At 38.1% G+C, this 16,500-nt stretch overlaps 1 protein-coding gene across 3 annotated transcripts in view; it reads left to right on the top strand.

The window, feature by feature from the left end:
* Positions 1 to 16,500, top strand: part of C5 (complement C5) — a 124,935-nt gene that overhangs the window by 33,855 nt on the left and 74,580 nt on the right. For all 3 annotated transcript variants that reach the window (XM_032165008.2, XM_032165009.2, XM_032165010.2), the window contains exons 3-8: positions 147 to 309; positions 5,249 to 5,319; positions 8,292 to 8,383; positions 11,040 to 11,122; positions 12,751 to 12,841; positions 15,976 to 16,090. In XM_032165008.2, coding sequence (XP_032020899.1) covers positions 147 to 309; positions 5,249 to 5,319; positions 8,292 to 8,383; positions 11,040 to 11,122; positions 12,751 to 12,841; positions 15,976 to 16,090 — 615 coding nt within the window. The remainder of the gene's footprint in view (positions 1 to 146; positions 310 to 5,248; positions 5,320 to 8,291; positions 8,384 to 11,039; positions 11,123 to 12,750; positions 12,842 to 15,975; positions 16,091 to 16,500) is intronic.

The raw sequence follows: 16,500 nt of genomic DNA, 5'->3' as shown, positions 1-16,500 counted from the left end.
TTACTCTTCTTGCTCCTGTATCACTTTTTAAATGATTACATATACATACTCATTGTTCTAATGAGATTATAATTGTATTTAGAAAGTTAATGTGTTTAATAACTTTACAATTATTATACTTTTTCCATCAACAATTTCTTTTCCAGATACAACCAAAACAATTGCCTGGAGGACAAAACCCAGTTTCTTATGTGTATTTGGAAGTTGTATCAAAGCATTTTTCAAAATCAAAAAAAATGCCAATAACCTATGACAATGGATTTCTCTTCATTCATACGGACAAACCTGTTTATACTCCAGACCAGTCAGGTAGATTATAAGATATTTCTTTCTCTGGGTGGGGGATTTGACAGTATTGACACTGTACTGTAGAGCTTTTTAATACCTGAAATTGAGTGGAGATCGGTTTCTTTCTAATTTGCTCAAAGGACTCTCAATTCCCAATGACATCTATACTTTCAAATATTTAATAGCATTTTAATTTTAAATTTATGGAGAAAGTGCTAAATAAATTACAAAACCAGCAATTACATTACCTGCCCCATCATTTATTTCCAAGTAGAAAATGCTTTTTCAAAATTGTAAAATGTTATGTTAGATCTTATTTATTAAACAAATATAAGACTTAATTGCAAATATAATTTGGCAATGGGAAAATATGATTTATTATAGAACCATGTTCATTAAAAATTCCACTGAGTCTGGAGCTAATCCCCAAACTGGAAAAATAAATCTAAACCTAGGAGATCAGATGTTTCAGCAGAGAATAAACTAGATCACAGAAATATATGGATATTAATTTTCAAAGGGGATCTACCTAAGTAAGTTACTGTTAGAACATTGTTTAACATTCATGGTTCTTGTGTTAGAGGCAAAAGGGCAGAATAGCCAATCAAAATCATGTGAATAGGAATGACTGGACCTATTCCCAATGAACCAAAAGTAAAACACAGAAAAGTGTGAATGCTTCCCAATATATTCATGTGTTTGCAAAGCCTTCCATCCCCCCGTTTCTTCCTCTCATCATCACTGACTTTTAAGCACATCAAAATAGAATATTAGAGATGTATATGTGGGAGGGAGAGGCTATGGAATTTCATTAATGATATTCTTGGAGCAGGACAGAGAAAGGAAATGGGGACCATCTGACTTTGTTGAAAAACTTTGTACACAGTAGATATTTGCTAAATGTTGGTTGATGTTGATGATGAGAATAGTGGGGTGGAACTGGACTGAACCATTACCATTTCAGCAGGAGCATTTGTTATGATCAGCTCAGAAAGGAAAAGCCTAAAGGGGGTGGAGATATTGCTATCTACTTGGTCAGAATATGATCGCCAGAATAATAGCATCTCTTTTCTCCAAGAGACAACTTGGTATACAAGGAAATAGTCTCTGCCCACAAAGGTTGGGTCCTTTTAAACATAATCATACCCAGAAATAAGTATATCATCTCTCTTGTCCTCCCTCCTACATTGAAGGATTCTTTATTGCTTGGATCCTGTTGACACATCCCACAACTTGGGGTCATCAGTCTTTGTCCAATAAGCAGTGTAATATCCAGAGGCCGGGACCTTCCTTGGTTATCAAGGCTTTCCTTAAGAATGACTTCATGTCTCATGCCTGTAATCCCAGCACTTTGGGAGTCTGAGGTGGGTGGATCACAAGGTCAGGAGTTCAAGACCAGCCTAGCCAAGATGGTGAAACCCTGTCTCTACTGAAACTATAAAAATTAGCCAGGCGCTGTGGCAGGCGCCTGTAATCCCAGCTACTCTGGAGGCTGAGGCAGGAGAATCACTTGAACCCGGGTGGCAAAGGTTGCAGGGAGCTGAGATCAACCCACTGCACTCTGGCCTGGGTGAAAGAGTGAGACTTTGTCTCAGAAAAAAAAAAAAAGGCTTCATGTATTATTTCTCTATCAGGACTTTACTGTAAGATGATGTAATATCCGGCCAGGCACAGTGGCTCGTGCCTGTAATCCCAGTACTTTGGGAAGCCCAGGCAGATGAATCACTTGAGGTCAGAAGTTTGAGACCAGCCTGACCAACATGGTGAAACCCCATTTCCACTAAAAATACAAAAATTAGCTGGATGTGGTGGTGCACACCTGTAATTCCAGCTACTTGGGAGGCTGAGGCATGAGAATTGCTTGAACGTGGGAGGCAGAGGTTGCAGTGAGATCGTGCCACAACACTTCAGCCTGGGCAACAGAGCGAGACTGTCTCAAAAAAGAAAAAAAGAAAAAAAAAGAAGATGATGAAATATCCTCATCCATTCTAATCCTAGAGGAAAATGAGAGAAGTTTCCTACAAATATTGGCCCATTTCTGCGAGATAGTGAAGTAAATTGGTTAAAAGCAGACTCTGGAGTCAGATTGTCTGGGTTCAAGTCACAGCTTGAGCTGCTGTGAGCTGAATGACCCTGTGTGAATCACTCAGCCTCTCAGACCCCCACTTTCCTCACTTGTAAAATAGAGATAATAATACAATTTACCTCATAGAGTTGTGAGAATTAACTGATTCATTTAAGATAAAGCCAAGAACACAGTAAGCACTAGGAAAGTGTTTTCCATTATTATCTATGGAATAGCACAAAGCCATATTTACAGAAAAGAAAAAGAATTACTTTAAAGTATTTTTTAATCGTCTTGTTATTTATAGCTATAATGTCCCGATCAACACATTTAATCTGAGGATTCTTGAGGGATTTTTAGTGTAAGCATCTTTAGGATAAAGGCTTAAATCTTCAAGGCTTTACTGGATAAATGACTTTAGAATATTGCCCAAAATCCTTCAATTTCATAAAGCCTGTGTCCTGCCTTCTTCCCCAGCTTCATCACCTACTACTGCCCCACCCTCCATAGACACAAGCCAAACTGACCTCCTTTCAGATGCTTTCTCACACTGTTTCCCCATCCATATTAAGGCCTGTGTAACATGCCGTTGCCTCTGCATGGTACATTCTTGCCCCTCCTTTGCCTTGTTAACTCCTACTTCACCCTCACATGTCATCACAGACCCTTCTAAAGGCAACTTTCCCTGATTTCCCTGACCTCTTCAAATCTCCCTCTTCTACATGCTCATAAGGCTGGGCAAGTATCCTTTGTGGCACTTCACACCCTAGAATTTTACATATAATTGTGTTTGCCTCTTTCCTCCACTCCATTAAAAGATGTCCATGTCTGATTTGTTTCACTACTGTATCTCAGTACCTAGCATAATGACTGGCACATTAGAAGGCATTCAAGGCCGGGTGCAGTGGCTCATGCCTGTAATCCCAGCACTTTGGGAGGCCAAGGCAGGCGGATCACAAGGTCAGGAGATCGAGACCATCCTGGCTCACATGGTGAAACCCCATCTCTACTAAAAATACAAAAAATTAGCTGGGCGTGGTGGTGGGCACCTGTAGTCCCAGCTATTTGGGAGACTGAGGCAGGAGAATGGCGTGAACCCAGGAGGTGGAGTTTGCAGTGAGCCGAGATTGCGCCACTGCACTCCAGCCTGGCATTCAAACTTTTTTAAAATTAATAAACCACATCTTTTATTTTTATTTTTATTTATTTAGTCAGTGTCTCGCTCTGTCACCCAGGCTGGAGGGTAGTGGTGCAATCTTGTCTCATTGCAATCTCCGCCTCCCAGGTTCAAGCGATTCTCCAGCCTCAGCATCCCAAGTAAGTGGGATTCAGGCGCGTGCCACCACGCCTGGCTAATTTCATATATTTAGTAGAGATGGGATTTCACCACGTTGGCCAGGCTGGCTTGCACTCTTGGCCTCAAGTGATCCACTCACCTCGGCCTCCCAAAGTGCTGGGATTCCAGGAGTGAGCCACTGTACCCAGCCAATAAGCCGTATCTTTTATACAAAAAATTGTATAGATCTTGCCTCCAATGTACCATCGCTGTGAAGACAAGATTAATTTTCTAACCTAGACACAAACTGGGTTAAAAACTAGCCAAATAGTAGTAACAGAAATAATAATAAAATAAACATTTATTGATTACTTAGTATGTGTCAGGATATGCAAAAGCTTCGCATTATTTAATTCTCACAAGGACACTATGAGCACACACTAGTATTCCTGTTTTACAAGTGAGTTAACTAAGGTTTAGAGGGATTAAGTATCCTGCTCAGGGTCATACTAGAAAGTGGCAGAGGCAGGAGTGAAACCAAAGTGTTTAATTCCAGGGCCTGCGCTCTTAACTTTTGTGACTTTCTGACTTGGGCAGCTTCCCAGTGATACTCAGGCCTAGACTGGGTGTGTCCAAAAAGCAGGAGATAGGATTTGTGGTGGGAGACAGGTGTGAGGGGAAGGAGAGAGCAGAGAGGTGGGGCATTTACTGAGCACATTTTTTATCTTGTGAACTTAGTAAAACCAGTGTTAATGTGGCTTATTATATAGAGCTTTGCATAATACTGATCTTTTAAAAGATACTGGGTTTAAGGTGCCAGTTCTATTTTATTTTGTGGGTAAAGTTTTGGCCATGAAATGATTTGAGCATCAGCAATACCCTAGAGAAATTACAGTATGTCATTGGAAGGAATTAGATCACTGTGTCTCAAACAGCTGTGAGTTAAAAGCCAAACAGATGCTTTTGTTTAAAAAGTAGTGATCTATTAACTGACAGAAAGAAATGGAAGAGAACTAACAGTTATTGAGCCCCTGCCATTGCTCTTTTAACAATGAGAGAACAAGTGTAGGATCTGGCTCAATAAATAGAACAAAACCGTAGAATCCAAAGCTGCCTTTTGCAATAAGAGCTAATTTGGAGCCTTGTTGGTTTTCATAAGTGCAAGAGTGTATGTCTGAATCAAGCTCCCAATTTTCCATTAAGATCTTCAACTCTATTATGAGACAATATATTATGCTCCTCTATAACCATATGGTGATGTCACTATTTTGCTACTATGAAATTCTTAATAAATAATGGCCTAATTACAGATGTAATTAATTTCATACTGTGGATGTGTTCTCAAAACATTGTAGGTAAATGTATTTTAAGAAAGTGAACTGTACTTTAAATCCACTAAGAGAAATAGTTCTTTAAAGGAATCCCTGAGGATTCTCTTAAATAAGAGAATTTTTAGTAATGTATATGTCTGCAAACTAATTTTTCTTTTTTTCAAATATGGACTTCTGTGTATTGAGTTTTTTAAAGTAAGATTCATCTCTTTTAAGGATGGCTGTTTTAAAAAATCAAAATATCCTTGTTTTTAGCAGAGTTTTTGATGATATCAATTATTCTTACAGTAAAAGTTAGAGTTTATTCGTTGAATGATGACTTGAAGCCGGCCAAAAGAGAAACTGTCTTAACTTTCATAGTAAGTATTTTATTTATTTAAATAATACTTTAATTCATTTTTTCAGGACAAGAATCTCATTTCATAACCCTGTCCTCACACTACACTAAATCATTCAATATTCCATAAATGGTTATTGAACATCTGCAATGAGTATAGAATCACAGATCTATACCTCTGTAATACACATATGTGAAAGGCTCATACAAATTAAATTTCAACAACTTGAAGGATTTTGAGCTAAACCATTTAAGTACAATCTTGCCGATTTATTTTTTAAAGAACACCCACTGGCTGGGCGTGGTGGCTCACACCTGTAATCCCAGCACTTTGGGAGGCCGAGGCAGGCGGATCACAAGGTCAGGAGATCGAGACTAACATGGCCAACATAATCAAACCTCGTCTCTACTAAAATACAAAAAATTAGCTGGGTGCGGTGGTGGGCGCCTGTAGTCCCAGCTACTCAGGAGGCTGAGGTGGGGGAATTGCTTGAACCCGGGAGGCAGAGCTTGCAGTGAGCCGAGATTGTGCCACTGCACTCCAGCCTGGTGACAATGAGAGACTCCGTCTCAAAAAAAAAAAAAAAATCTAAAAAAAAAAACAAAAACAAAACAAAAAACCACCCAACAATCACTAAGAATTGACTGAATACCCATTTAACTATAAGATATACATAATGGATATATCTATTATGTATTTATTATGTGCAAAAGAACTACATTTAATGGTACTTACTCTTAAGGAACTTAGAGTTTAATAACTAACATACTAACACAAAAAATCTTGCTAAATCATAAGTTAAAGATTGGCAGTAATTCACCATTTATCAGACATGACATATGTAACAGACACTGTGCATTGAACTCCACGATCTCATCTAATTTGTGTCACATACCTCAAACACTTTTGTGAGGAAATAAAATAATACAACTAGTTATAACTGCTCAGTTATTAACAGTAGGTATACTACTAATGGTCCTTCAATATAGGCTGCAGCACTTTTTCTGCTACTCAAAAAAAAAAACCAAAAAATAAAAATAAAGACTTATCAGAATGCAGGTGCAAAAGAGTAGATACTACAGAACAAAACCATGCTAAAATATAAACCAAATAAATTATACAGTAGGACAAATACCATGAGATCAGAGGGAAGACCAATGAGAGGTGAGAGTGGGGGTGATACACATCCTTCTCTGGAACAGAGTAGATAAAGGGAACCTGAGTTGGGTGTTAATGAAAGGAATTGACATAAATTATTTAAAAATAGTGAAGACCATCCATGTAAGAAACAGTGTGAGTTAAGCTATGGGGGCAAGAAGAAATTAAAAAAAAATGAAGCTAGTAAATAAACTGACTGACTGATAGAATGTTTGAAAGAGAACTAAGGAGAGCAATGTCGGCTCAAATGCCATTTTTCTATCAGGGAATGATAGGGATGTGGACGTATGCTCTTTATCCAGCGTCTTCATGGTTGAACTTAAGTGATGCAGAATCACGGCATAAACCTGCAGAAAAATGAATGTCAGTCATCCCTTGTAAGAGCTGCCCCAGGAAGAAAAGATTGAGGAAGCTGATCCCACAGCCTTAAGGAGTTAATATAGAGGAAGTATCCCCAAAATAGTACCTGAGAAAGATGATCTTAGAAGAATTGTGCACAATGGATAGTGCGATGAAGAAGAGCCATAAAAATATTCAGCTGCAAGTATAATTCTTGTTCAAAATAGGCTTATGTAAGTTTTACAATTAATTAAGAAATAAAACCTCAAATCCAACTGTGAATTTCAGTCATTGTAAATGGTGCTGAGATTTTTTGCTCTGAGTTTTTTGTTTGTTTGTTTGTTTGTTTTTGACAGGGTCTTGCTCTGTCACTGAGGCTGGAGTGCAGTGGTGTGATCATAGCTCACTGTAGCCTCAAACTCCTGGGCTCAAGCCATCCTCCCACCTCAGCTTCCTGAGTAGCTAGGACTACAGGCACCCATCACCACAACCTGCTAACTCTTTAAACATTTTTCTGTAGGCTGGTCACAGTGACTCATGCCTGTAATCCCAGCACTTTGGGAGGCTAAAATGGGAGGATTGCTTGAGCTCAGGAGATTGAGACCAGCCTGGGCAACATAGAGAGACCTCATCTCTACTAAAAATTAAAAAAAAAAAATAGCTGGGCATGGTAGCGTGTGCCTGTGGTCCCGGCTACTTGGGAGGCTGAGGTGGGAGGATTGCTTGAGACTGTGAGTTCGAAGCTGCAGTGAGCTATGATCACACCACTGCACTCCAGCCTGGATCACAGAGCAAGATCCCTGTCTCAAGAAAGTTTTTTGTACAGATAGGGGCCTCACTTATGTTGCCTGCTATGTTTACGTGTTGAGTTAAGGCTGAATTGGACCCCCATGTGTAGTCCAAAGAAAGTCAAAACCTCATTTCAATTATTTGCTAACCCAAACACAAAATTAAGTTTATGGGGAAGCTTTACGAGAACTATCAAGTTTGTTTAACCATTTGAGAGTTTTACCAAGCTGAAAAATGCCCATACTATACATTTATAAAACATCTGGCTAAAAAATATAGTTTATAGAATATTTGCTTTTGAAAGCTTTAAATGAACATATATAAAAATTAGATTCTGGTATTTATAAAGCCAGCCAAATTCACATTTAGTTTATCAAAAACATCATTGTTTGTTTGTTCGTTTGTTTGTTGTTGTTTTTACATGTTGTTACACTTCATCTTTTAGATGTACAACAGAGAGTTGAGTCTCTTCAAGATAATGAGGAGAGATGGGGAAGATTGGAAAAAGAAGAAGGGAAGTGGCTGAAATAAACCATATTTCCCTTCTATAACATTTAAACTTCATCCTTCATATTTAATTTGAAGACATGAGTATTTGTCTTCAAATATTTGATCTACAAATATTTTGTACATCAAAGATCATATAATCAGTTAGATTTTTTAAAATGTAGTTTCTGGCCTTTGAGGGTGTTTGTTTTTATTCACAGGATCCTGAAGGATCAGAAGTTGACATGGTAGAAGAAATTGATCATATTGGAATTATCTCTTTTCCTGACTTCAAGATTCCGTCTAATCCTAGGTCTGTTAAAAGAATTGTTAATAAAATTTTCTCTAAAACCGCATATGGAACTTTTGGTGAAGAAGCAGATAACCAGTTAAAGGGGGCCACCTAGTGTTAACGAGGGGTGTCACATAGGTGGATATGCAAAATCTTCTGAAGTCTAGTGAGAACTTAAGCTCTGTTCTTGGCAAAAATTTCCAATACTTCTCACCCATTCTTTTTACATATAGAAATAAAAATTGGGAAGAGGAAAAAATAGTACCCAGGTTTTTTTTGTCATAAAAACTATCAACTCCTGCCCCTCAAGGTATCTAATAGATTGTCAGTTTAAAAGGCTGGTGTGGTCTTGTTGCTTGCTCTGATTGCTATAAAATATGGTCGTCTGTAGTTTTTGCCTGGATAAACTACCAGAAGGCAAAGTCCAAGAGGGAAGGAGTTCTCAGAGCTATATCTATTATTTGGCCTCACATGAAAGGATTTAAGAAAAAGTTTAAACAGGATTCAATGTAATAAATATTCAATGAACACATTCTTGGTATGTGCAAATCACAATAGAAGGGAGAGATACAAAATAAAGAATCCACAGTCCCTGCTTTCAAGAAATTTGTAATAGGCCAAGTGCGGTGGCTCATGCCTGTAATCCCAGCACTTCGGGAGGCCAATGTGGGTGGATCACCTGAGGTCAGGAATTTGAGACCAGCCTGGCCAACATGGTGAAACCCCATCTCTAACAAAAATACAAAAAAAGCTGGGCATGGTGGCAGGCACCTGTAATCCTAGCTACTCCGGAGGCTGAGGCAAGAGAATTGCTTAAACCTGGGAGGCGGAGGTTACAGTGAGCCAAGATCATGCCACTGTACTCCATCTTGGGCAACAAGAGCAAAACTCCAACTAAGATAGAAGAAAGAAAGAGAGAGAAAGAAAGAAAGAGAGAGAGAGAGGAAGGAAGGAAGGAAGGATGGAAGGAAGGAAGGAAGAAAAGAAAGAAATTTATAATAGAGCAGAATGAATAAGACAAATGCACCTATACATAGCTGCACTATAATTTTAGAGCAACATCTTTTTATGGTCATTTTTCCTCTGCCCTCTAGAGAGGAGTTCACAGTTAATTCACTGACTGAAATTTTTCTAAAAATTTAAATTGAATTTGGGGGTTTTAAATAACTTAGATAATTTTAAAATTGTGTACATTCTTGAAAATACTACATGTTCCATGGTGCAGAATTAAACCTATTATTTTATTACTGCTATCATTTCTCCAGCTTCATCTTGTGCCACTTGCCCCATGGCAAATTATGTACCAGCCATGAAGGTCTGGCATGTCCAGTGCTTTCCTGCCTCCTCATGCCTTTGCACAGGTCATCCCCTCTACTTGGAATGGGCTTCACCTGGCTCTTCATAAGCCTGGCTTCTTTTTATTGTTATGACCCAGATTAGAAGCTGCTTTTACAAAAAGGCTATTCCTGGATGCATGATCTAATGTAATCTCTTGCTTTGTTTTACTCCCTATCTCAGCATCTTGTTTATTTTCTTCATGACACTTATCTCAATGTCATAATCATTTCTTTACTTGCTTGCTGGCATTTTTATTCCCCATTAGCTTATAAACTCTTTAAGGCGGGCCTTGTCTGTATTGCACACCAGCAGTTCAACATAATAGGCCCTTGATAAATATTCATTGAATTGATGATGATGGTAATAATCATTATTATAATACTATTAACATTTGTGGACTGCATAGCCAATCTGCAAGGTAGGCTTAGCATATATATATATATATACACACACACACACACACACATACACACACATATATATACACACACACATATATATATACATACATACACACACACACACTTTTTTTTTGAAACAGAGTCTCACTCTGTCACCCAGGCTGGAGTGCAGTGGTGTGATCTCAGCTCACCACAGCCTTGATCTCCCGGGCTCAAACGATTCTCCCACCTCAGCCTCCTAAGTAGCTGGGACTACAAGCATGTACCACCACACCAGACTAATTTTTGTATTTTTTTGTAGAGATGGGGTTTCGTCACGTTGCCCGGGCTGGTCTGGAACTCCTGGGCTCAACTGATCCTCCTGCCTTGGCCTCCCAAAGTGCTGGGATTACAGGCATGAGCCACTGTGCCTGGCCTAGTATATATTTTTGAATAAAGGTTATTAATTAAAACCAGGTCATTTTCATCTTTTAAAAATCATGCTTTGTTTCCAACCATAAATTCATTTTTGTGAGGTATAAATTTTATCATCTGTATAAGCTTGTCTTGTATTATATGTTTCTAGAGACATTATTATGGATTTTGTACTATATTTTGGATTTTAGTATTATGTTAGCATAATTAGCCTCCAAGATTAAATAAATTCTCAGAAATAATAAGTTCTTCAAATCAAAACTAATGACTGTATTCAGATAAAATACCAGGAAAAATAACACAATATATGAAAAACTAGTTACTAAACAATATCTATTATCTGTTATCCTAAAAATGCTCAATTATTTATTGCTTAAAAATCAGTCACAAATAAAATATATTACTTAGGTTTTATATATCTTTGTGTATTCTTCCCTCTTTAAAACAGGAATTTATTAGATCTCCTCTGAGTGAATTAAAAACATTTGATGACATCTATAATTTTAAATATTTTGCTTCCACAGATATGGTATGTGGACGATCAAGGCTAAATATAAAGAGGACTTTTCAACAACTGGAACCACATATTTTGAAGTTAAAGAATATGGTAATTTCTGACAATTAAAAGTTTTTCTTTCTTTGTTTTTTGTTTTTTGTTTTTGAGGTGGAGTCTCGCTCTGTTGCGCAGGCTGGAGTGCAGTGGCATGATCTCAGCTCACTGCAACCTCCGCCTGCTGGGTTCAAGCAATTCTCTGCCTCAGCATCCCAAGTAGCTGGGATTACAGGCACCAACCACCATACCCGGCTAATTTTTGTATTTTTAGTAGAGACAGGGTGTCACCATCTTGGCCAGGCTGGTCTCGAACTCCTGACCTCATGATCCACCCACCTCGGCCTCCCAAAGTGCTGGGATTATAGGTGTGAGCCACTGCACCCAGCCAATTAAAAGTTTTTCTATAAAAAGTTAGTGTTTTGCAATAATTCTTTTTAATAATGTAGTTAATGCAAAATTATTCCCAGATGAAGATGAGGCAGCCTGCTCATATGGCTAGAAGTACTGGCTAGAGGTTGGAGGGAGGAGTGGTAGTTGAATGCCTAGGTTCTAGTTCCAGCATGCCTTTAACCCTGATCAAGCAGAACAACGTCTGTGGACTTGTGTTCCCCATCGAGAGCTGGAAGAGATCTAGTCCCCTGAAGAGCTTGACTAGTAAAGATCCTTTCTAGAATTGTGATTATTATTAGGAGAAACTTAAATAGTCATAGACGAGGTGAGTGGAACCCAGTAAAACCAATAAATGATCTACTTGAGTCTTAAAACCAATTAGTGACAAAACAAAAACAACAATTAGGTTTCTTTACCCCTAGTCCAACACTATTTTCTGGCTCCTAAATTCCTAATATATTAATTTGAATATTTAAGATATTCTTATTTTGAAATAAATTATATTAATAGACTAACAAGTAATGTAAATAGTTTAATCTTTCATGTCTTATAGTAGTTTACTAGCATTTCTGTGTGCTCTGCTATCAAATTTAACTTTCTTCTGCTTGAAGCCATTTTTATTCCCTGAAGAGATTCATAATGACATGGAGAAGAATAAATACTGACACAAATTTTAACAATTAACAAGAAAAACAGTGACAAAACAAATTCGTTATGATGAAACTCAACCTTAAAGATTACAGGCTCTCTGTAACATATAATCCTAACCCATCTCCCTTCTTCTAAGTGTTTTTGCTATTTTCTCTATATATCTAGAATCCACCCACCTCTTACTATCTGTAGCCACTCTCATCAATTCATCAGCACTCTCCCTCCTGGACTACAGCAAAAGCCTCCTAACTGATGTCTCTGCTTCCAAGCTATCTTGCTTGGTATTAGCCAAAATAATCTGGAAATGCAAATTTCATTATGTTATGTCACTATTGAAAAGTTTTTTTGTTTTCAAGGAACCTATACTCTAATGGAAGAAATAACCTATTGCCTATAATAAATGCTGTAATCAAAATATAGGCAAAGTGCTTCTGGATTGACCTCTGATTGGTAGAGTGGGAAGGTTCTGCAGAGATTGTTGTTGATGATGATGATGATGACGATGATGATTGTGATGATAAGGTGGATGTTGTGTTGATGTTACAGCTTGTCCAACTATCCCAGAAAGTCTAGCTGTTTGCTAGGCTTTAAAGTCTGCTCTAATCAAAATGGTAATATTACCTGTTTGTTTTTATTTTCAGTCTTGCCACATTTTTCTGTCTCAATCGAACCAGAATGTAATTTCATTAGTTATAAGAACTTTAAGAATTTTGAAATTTCTATAAAAGCAAGGTAAGAACTTTTGTTTTTTTGTTTTTTGTTTTTTATTTTTATTTTTCAAATTAACTCAACTCTGGTTGATGATAGTTGCCCAAAGTGAGATCTGTGATTTATTATCAAAGTCTGCCATGATTTGGGAACTAATTGATAAGGAGACATCATGCTGATAGTTTATTTGCTTATTCTGATTTTAGCTGATTCTGAGTTTAGCTTTGTTGGCTATTCAGCAGCAAAAACAAAGAAAAGTGCCAAAGATCTAAGTTTGGTGTGTGTGCTTAGAAACTAGGGTGACTTAGAATATTGGGACTGAGATATGAAGGATTCACTTCCTACCTTGGTTTAATGATTTAATCAGCCAGCTAATGCTGCATAACTACTTCAAAACCCAGTGCCTTAAAACTCCCACCATTTATGAGTCAGCTGGGAAGTTCTGCTGATCTGGGCCAGGCTGGTGTCACCTGGGCTCTCCCATGTACCTGCAGCCAGTTGGTAGGTCAGCTGGGAGCTGGCTGGTCTAGGAAGGTCCTGTCCATATGTCTGGCAGTTGGATGGGGCTAAAAATGTGTGTGCCTCTCATCATCCAGCAGGCTAGCTTGTAGCAGCAGCAACACTCAAAGAGAGGGAATGGAAGCATAAAAGTCCCCCTGAGCCTAGGCTTGGTGCTGGCACACCATCACTTCCACACATTCTTTTGTCCAAAGCAAGTTACAAGGTCAGCCCAGAGGAAATAGACTCCTCCCACACTTTGTGGACACAAGGAACTGTGCAAAGGTCGTGGATACATGGGGAGGTAGAGAATTGGGGGTTAGTTTTGCAAGCAACCTACCATGAAAGCTTAGGTCATTTTAAAATTAAAATATAATGTAGTTATACCAATCTATATAACTATATGTGTGGGGTACTCTTCTAAGCACTCAGCATATATTAGCACATTTAATCTTTACAACAACTCTATGCGTTGATATTATTACTATTCCCATGTTACAAGTGAAAAAACTGAGGTACATAAATGTTTAATAATTTGCTCAAAATCACACAGCTAGTAAGTTGCACAGCCTGTCTGGTTCCAGAGTCCATGCCTCAAACATTACCCTATGCTAAACTCTCTTATTAGCATTTATTTGGAAAATAGAGTGTTTATTCCTTGGTCTAAACCAGCATAAAAGGCTCTCTTGAGAGAAAATTATAGAAACTGACCTCGTATAATGGGGACCATTTATTCAAACCATAAATAAGGAAAGTTAGCTCTTGCTATAGTATTATTTGCTGGGTAGAAAGTTTACTTTATTCTTACTTTAATTCTAAACTAAAAAGGGAAACATGCAGTTTGAATTTTTTGTGAAGAATAGATCTCATGTAACAGTGAGATTGGACATGTACCTTTTAAAGACATAAAAGAAAACAGAGAGTAGCTGATATCAAAATTATCAAGGAAGTAATTTGGCATATAAGAGAGGGCCCTAATTCTAAGTCTTGTGATCTCCCCAAGATCAATTTTTTTCATCTAGCACATAGCTTTATTAATGTGGCTTTATGAGGATGAAATGTAATAGTGCATGAAGGATACTTTATTTATTATTATTATACTTTAAGTTCTAGGGTACGTGTACACAACGTGCAGGTTTGTTACATAGGTATACATGTGCCAAGTTGGTTTGCTGCACCATTAGCTCGTCATACATTAGGTATTTCTCCTAATGCTATCCCTCCCCCTGTCCCCCACCCCATGACAGGCCCCAGGGTGTGATGTTCCCCGCCCTGTGTCCAAGTGTTTTCATTGTTCAATTCCCACCTGTGAGTGAGAACATGCGGCGTTTGGTTTTCCGTCCTTGTGGTAGTTAGCTCAGAATGGGGGTTTCCAGCTTCATCCATGTCCCTGCAAAGGACATGAACTCATCCTTTTTTATGCCTGCATAGTATTCCATGGTGTATATGTGCCACATTTTCTTAATCCAGTCTATCATTGATGGACATTTAGGTGGGTTCCAAGTCTTTGCTATTGTGAATAATGCCAAAATAAACATATATGTGCATGTGTCTTTATAGTAGCATGATGTATAATCCTTTGGGTATATACCCAGTAATGGGGTCCCTGGGTCAAATTGTATTTCTAGTTCTAGATCCTTGAGGAATTGCCACACTGTCTTCCACAATGGTTGAACTAGTTTGCACTCCCACCAACAGTGTAAAAGCGTTCCTATTTCTCCACATCCTCTCCAGCATCTGTTGTTTCCTGACTTTTTAATGATCGCCATTCTAACTGGTGTGAGATGGTATCTCACTGTGGTTTTGATTTGCATTTCTTTGATGACCAGTGATCATGAGCCTTTTTTCATGTGTCTGTTGGCTGCATAAATGTCTTCTTTTCAGAAGTATCTGTTCATATCCTTTGCCCACTTTTTGATGGGGTTGTTTGTTTTTTTCTTGTAAATTTGTTTAAGTTCTTTGTAGATTCTGGATATTAGCCCTTTGTCAGATGAGTAGATTGCAAAAATTTTCTCCCATTCTGTAGGTTGCCTGTTCATTCTGATGGTAGTTTCTTTTACTGTACAGAAGCTCTTTAGTTTAACTAGATCCCATTTGTCAATTTTGGATTTTGTTGCCATTGCTTTTGGTGTTTTAGTCATGAAGTCCTTGCCCATGCCTATGTCCTGAATGGTATTGCCTAGGTTTTCTTCTAGCATTTTTATGGTTTTAGGTCTAACATTTAAGTCTTTAATCCATCTTGAATTAATTTTTGTTAAGGTGTAAGGAAGGGATCCAGTTTCAGCTTTCTATATATGGCTAGCCAGTTTTCCCAGCACCATTTATTAAATAGGGAATTCTTTCCCCATTTCTTGTTTTTGTCAGATTTGTCAAAGATCAGATGGTTGTAGATGTGTGGTGTTATTTCTGAGGCCTCTTTTCTGTTCCATTGGTCTATATATCTGTTTTGGTACCAGTACCATGCTGTTTTGGTTACTGTAGCCATGTAGTATAGTTTGAAGTCAGGTAGCATGATGCCTCCAGCTTTATTCTTTTTGCTTAGGAAGAAAGACACTTTAAAGTGCCTCAAGTGCTTTACGTAATTTCAAATTGTTACATTTTATCTGAATCCTGTTATTGTAACCATGTTAGTAAAACAGTTTTATGCTATTGTCTGACAGATATTTTTATAATAAAGTAGTCACTGAGGCTGATGTTTATATCACATTTGGAATAAGAGAAGACTTAAAAGATGATCAAAAAGAAATGATGCAAACAGCAATGCAAACCACAATGGTAAGATGTTAAGACACAGTCACCCACACCTACAGATGTATCCAGAGGTGAGAGATGAGAAGTTACTTCAAAACCATCTAGTCCAATCCCCCATTTTAGATAGGTTGAAACTTAAAATCCTCCTTTGGCTTCCCTTTGCATTTAGGGTAAAATTCATTTTCCTTGGCATCAGCCTCCCTTGCCAGCTGATCTCATGCCCTTTCCTCCCTCCCTTCTCTTTGTATTGATCACTCCAATTTCTCTAACTGACCAAAGTCTCTCTTGCCTCCAGGTCTTTACAATATCGTTTATTCTGCTTGAAAATGCTCTTTCCCGTTGTTCCCTCCTGCCCCTTCTTTGCCTGGCTAATTGCTTCTCATTCTTTAAGTTTGAACATTGACAGCCTTTCTCTGGGAAGCCTCCCCTGACTC

Source organism: Hylobates moloch, unplaced genomic scaffold (genome assembly GCF_009828535.3).
Source record: "Hylobates moloch isolate HMO894 unplaced genomic scaffold, HMol_V3 SCAFFOLD_10, whole genome shotgun sequence".
Lineage (NCBI taxonomy): Eukaryota > Metazoa > Chordata > Mammalia > Primates > Hylobatidae > Hylobates > Hylobates moloch.
The sequence above is the reverse complement of the archived record's forward strand: the minus strand, read 5'-3'. Positions and strand labels throughout refer to the sequence as shown.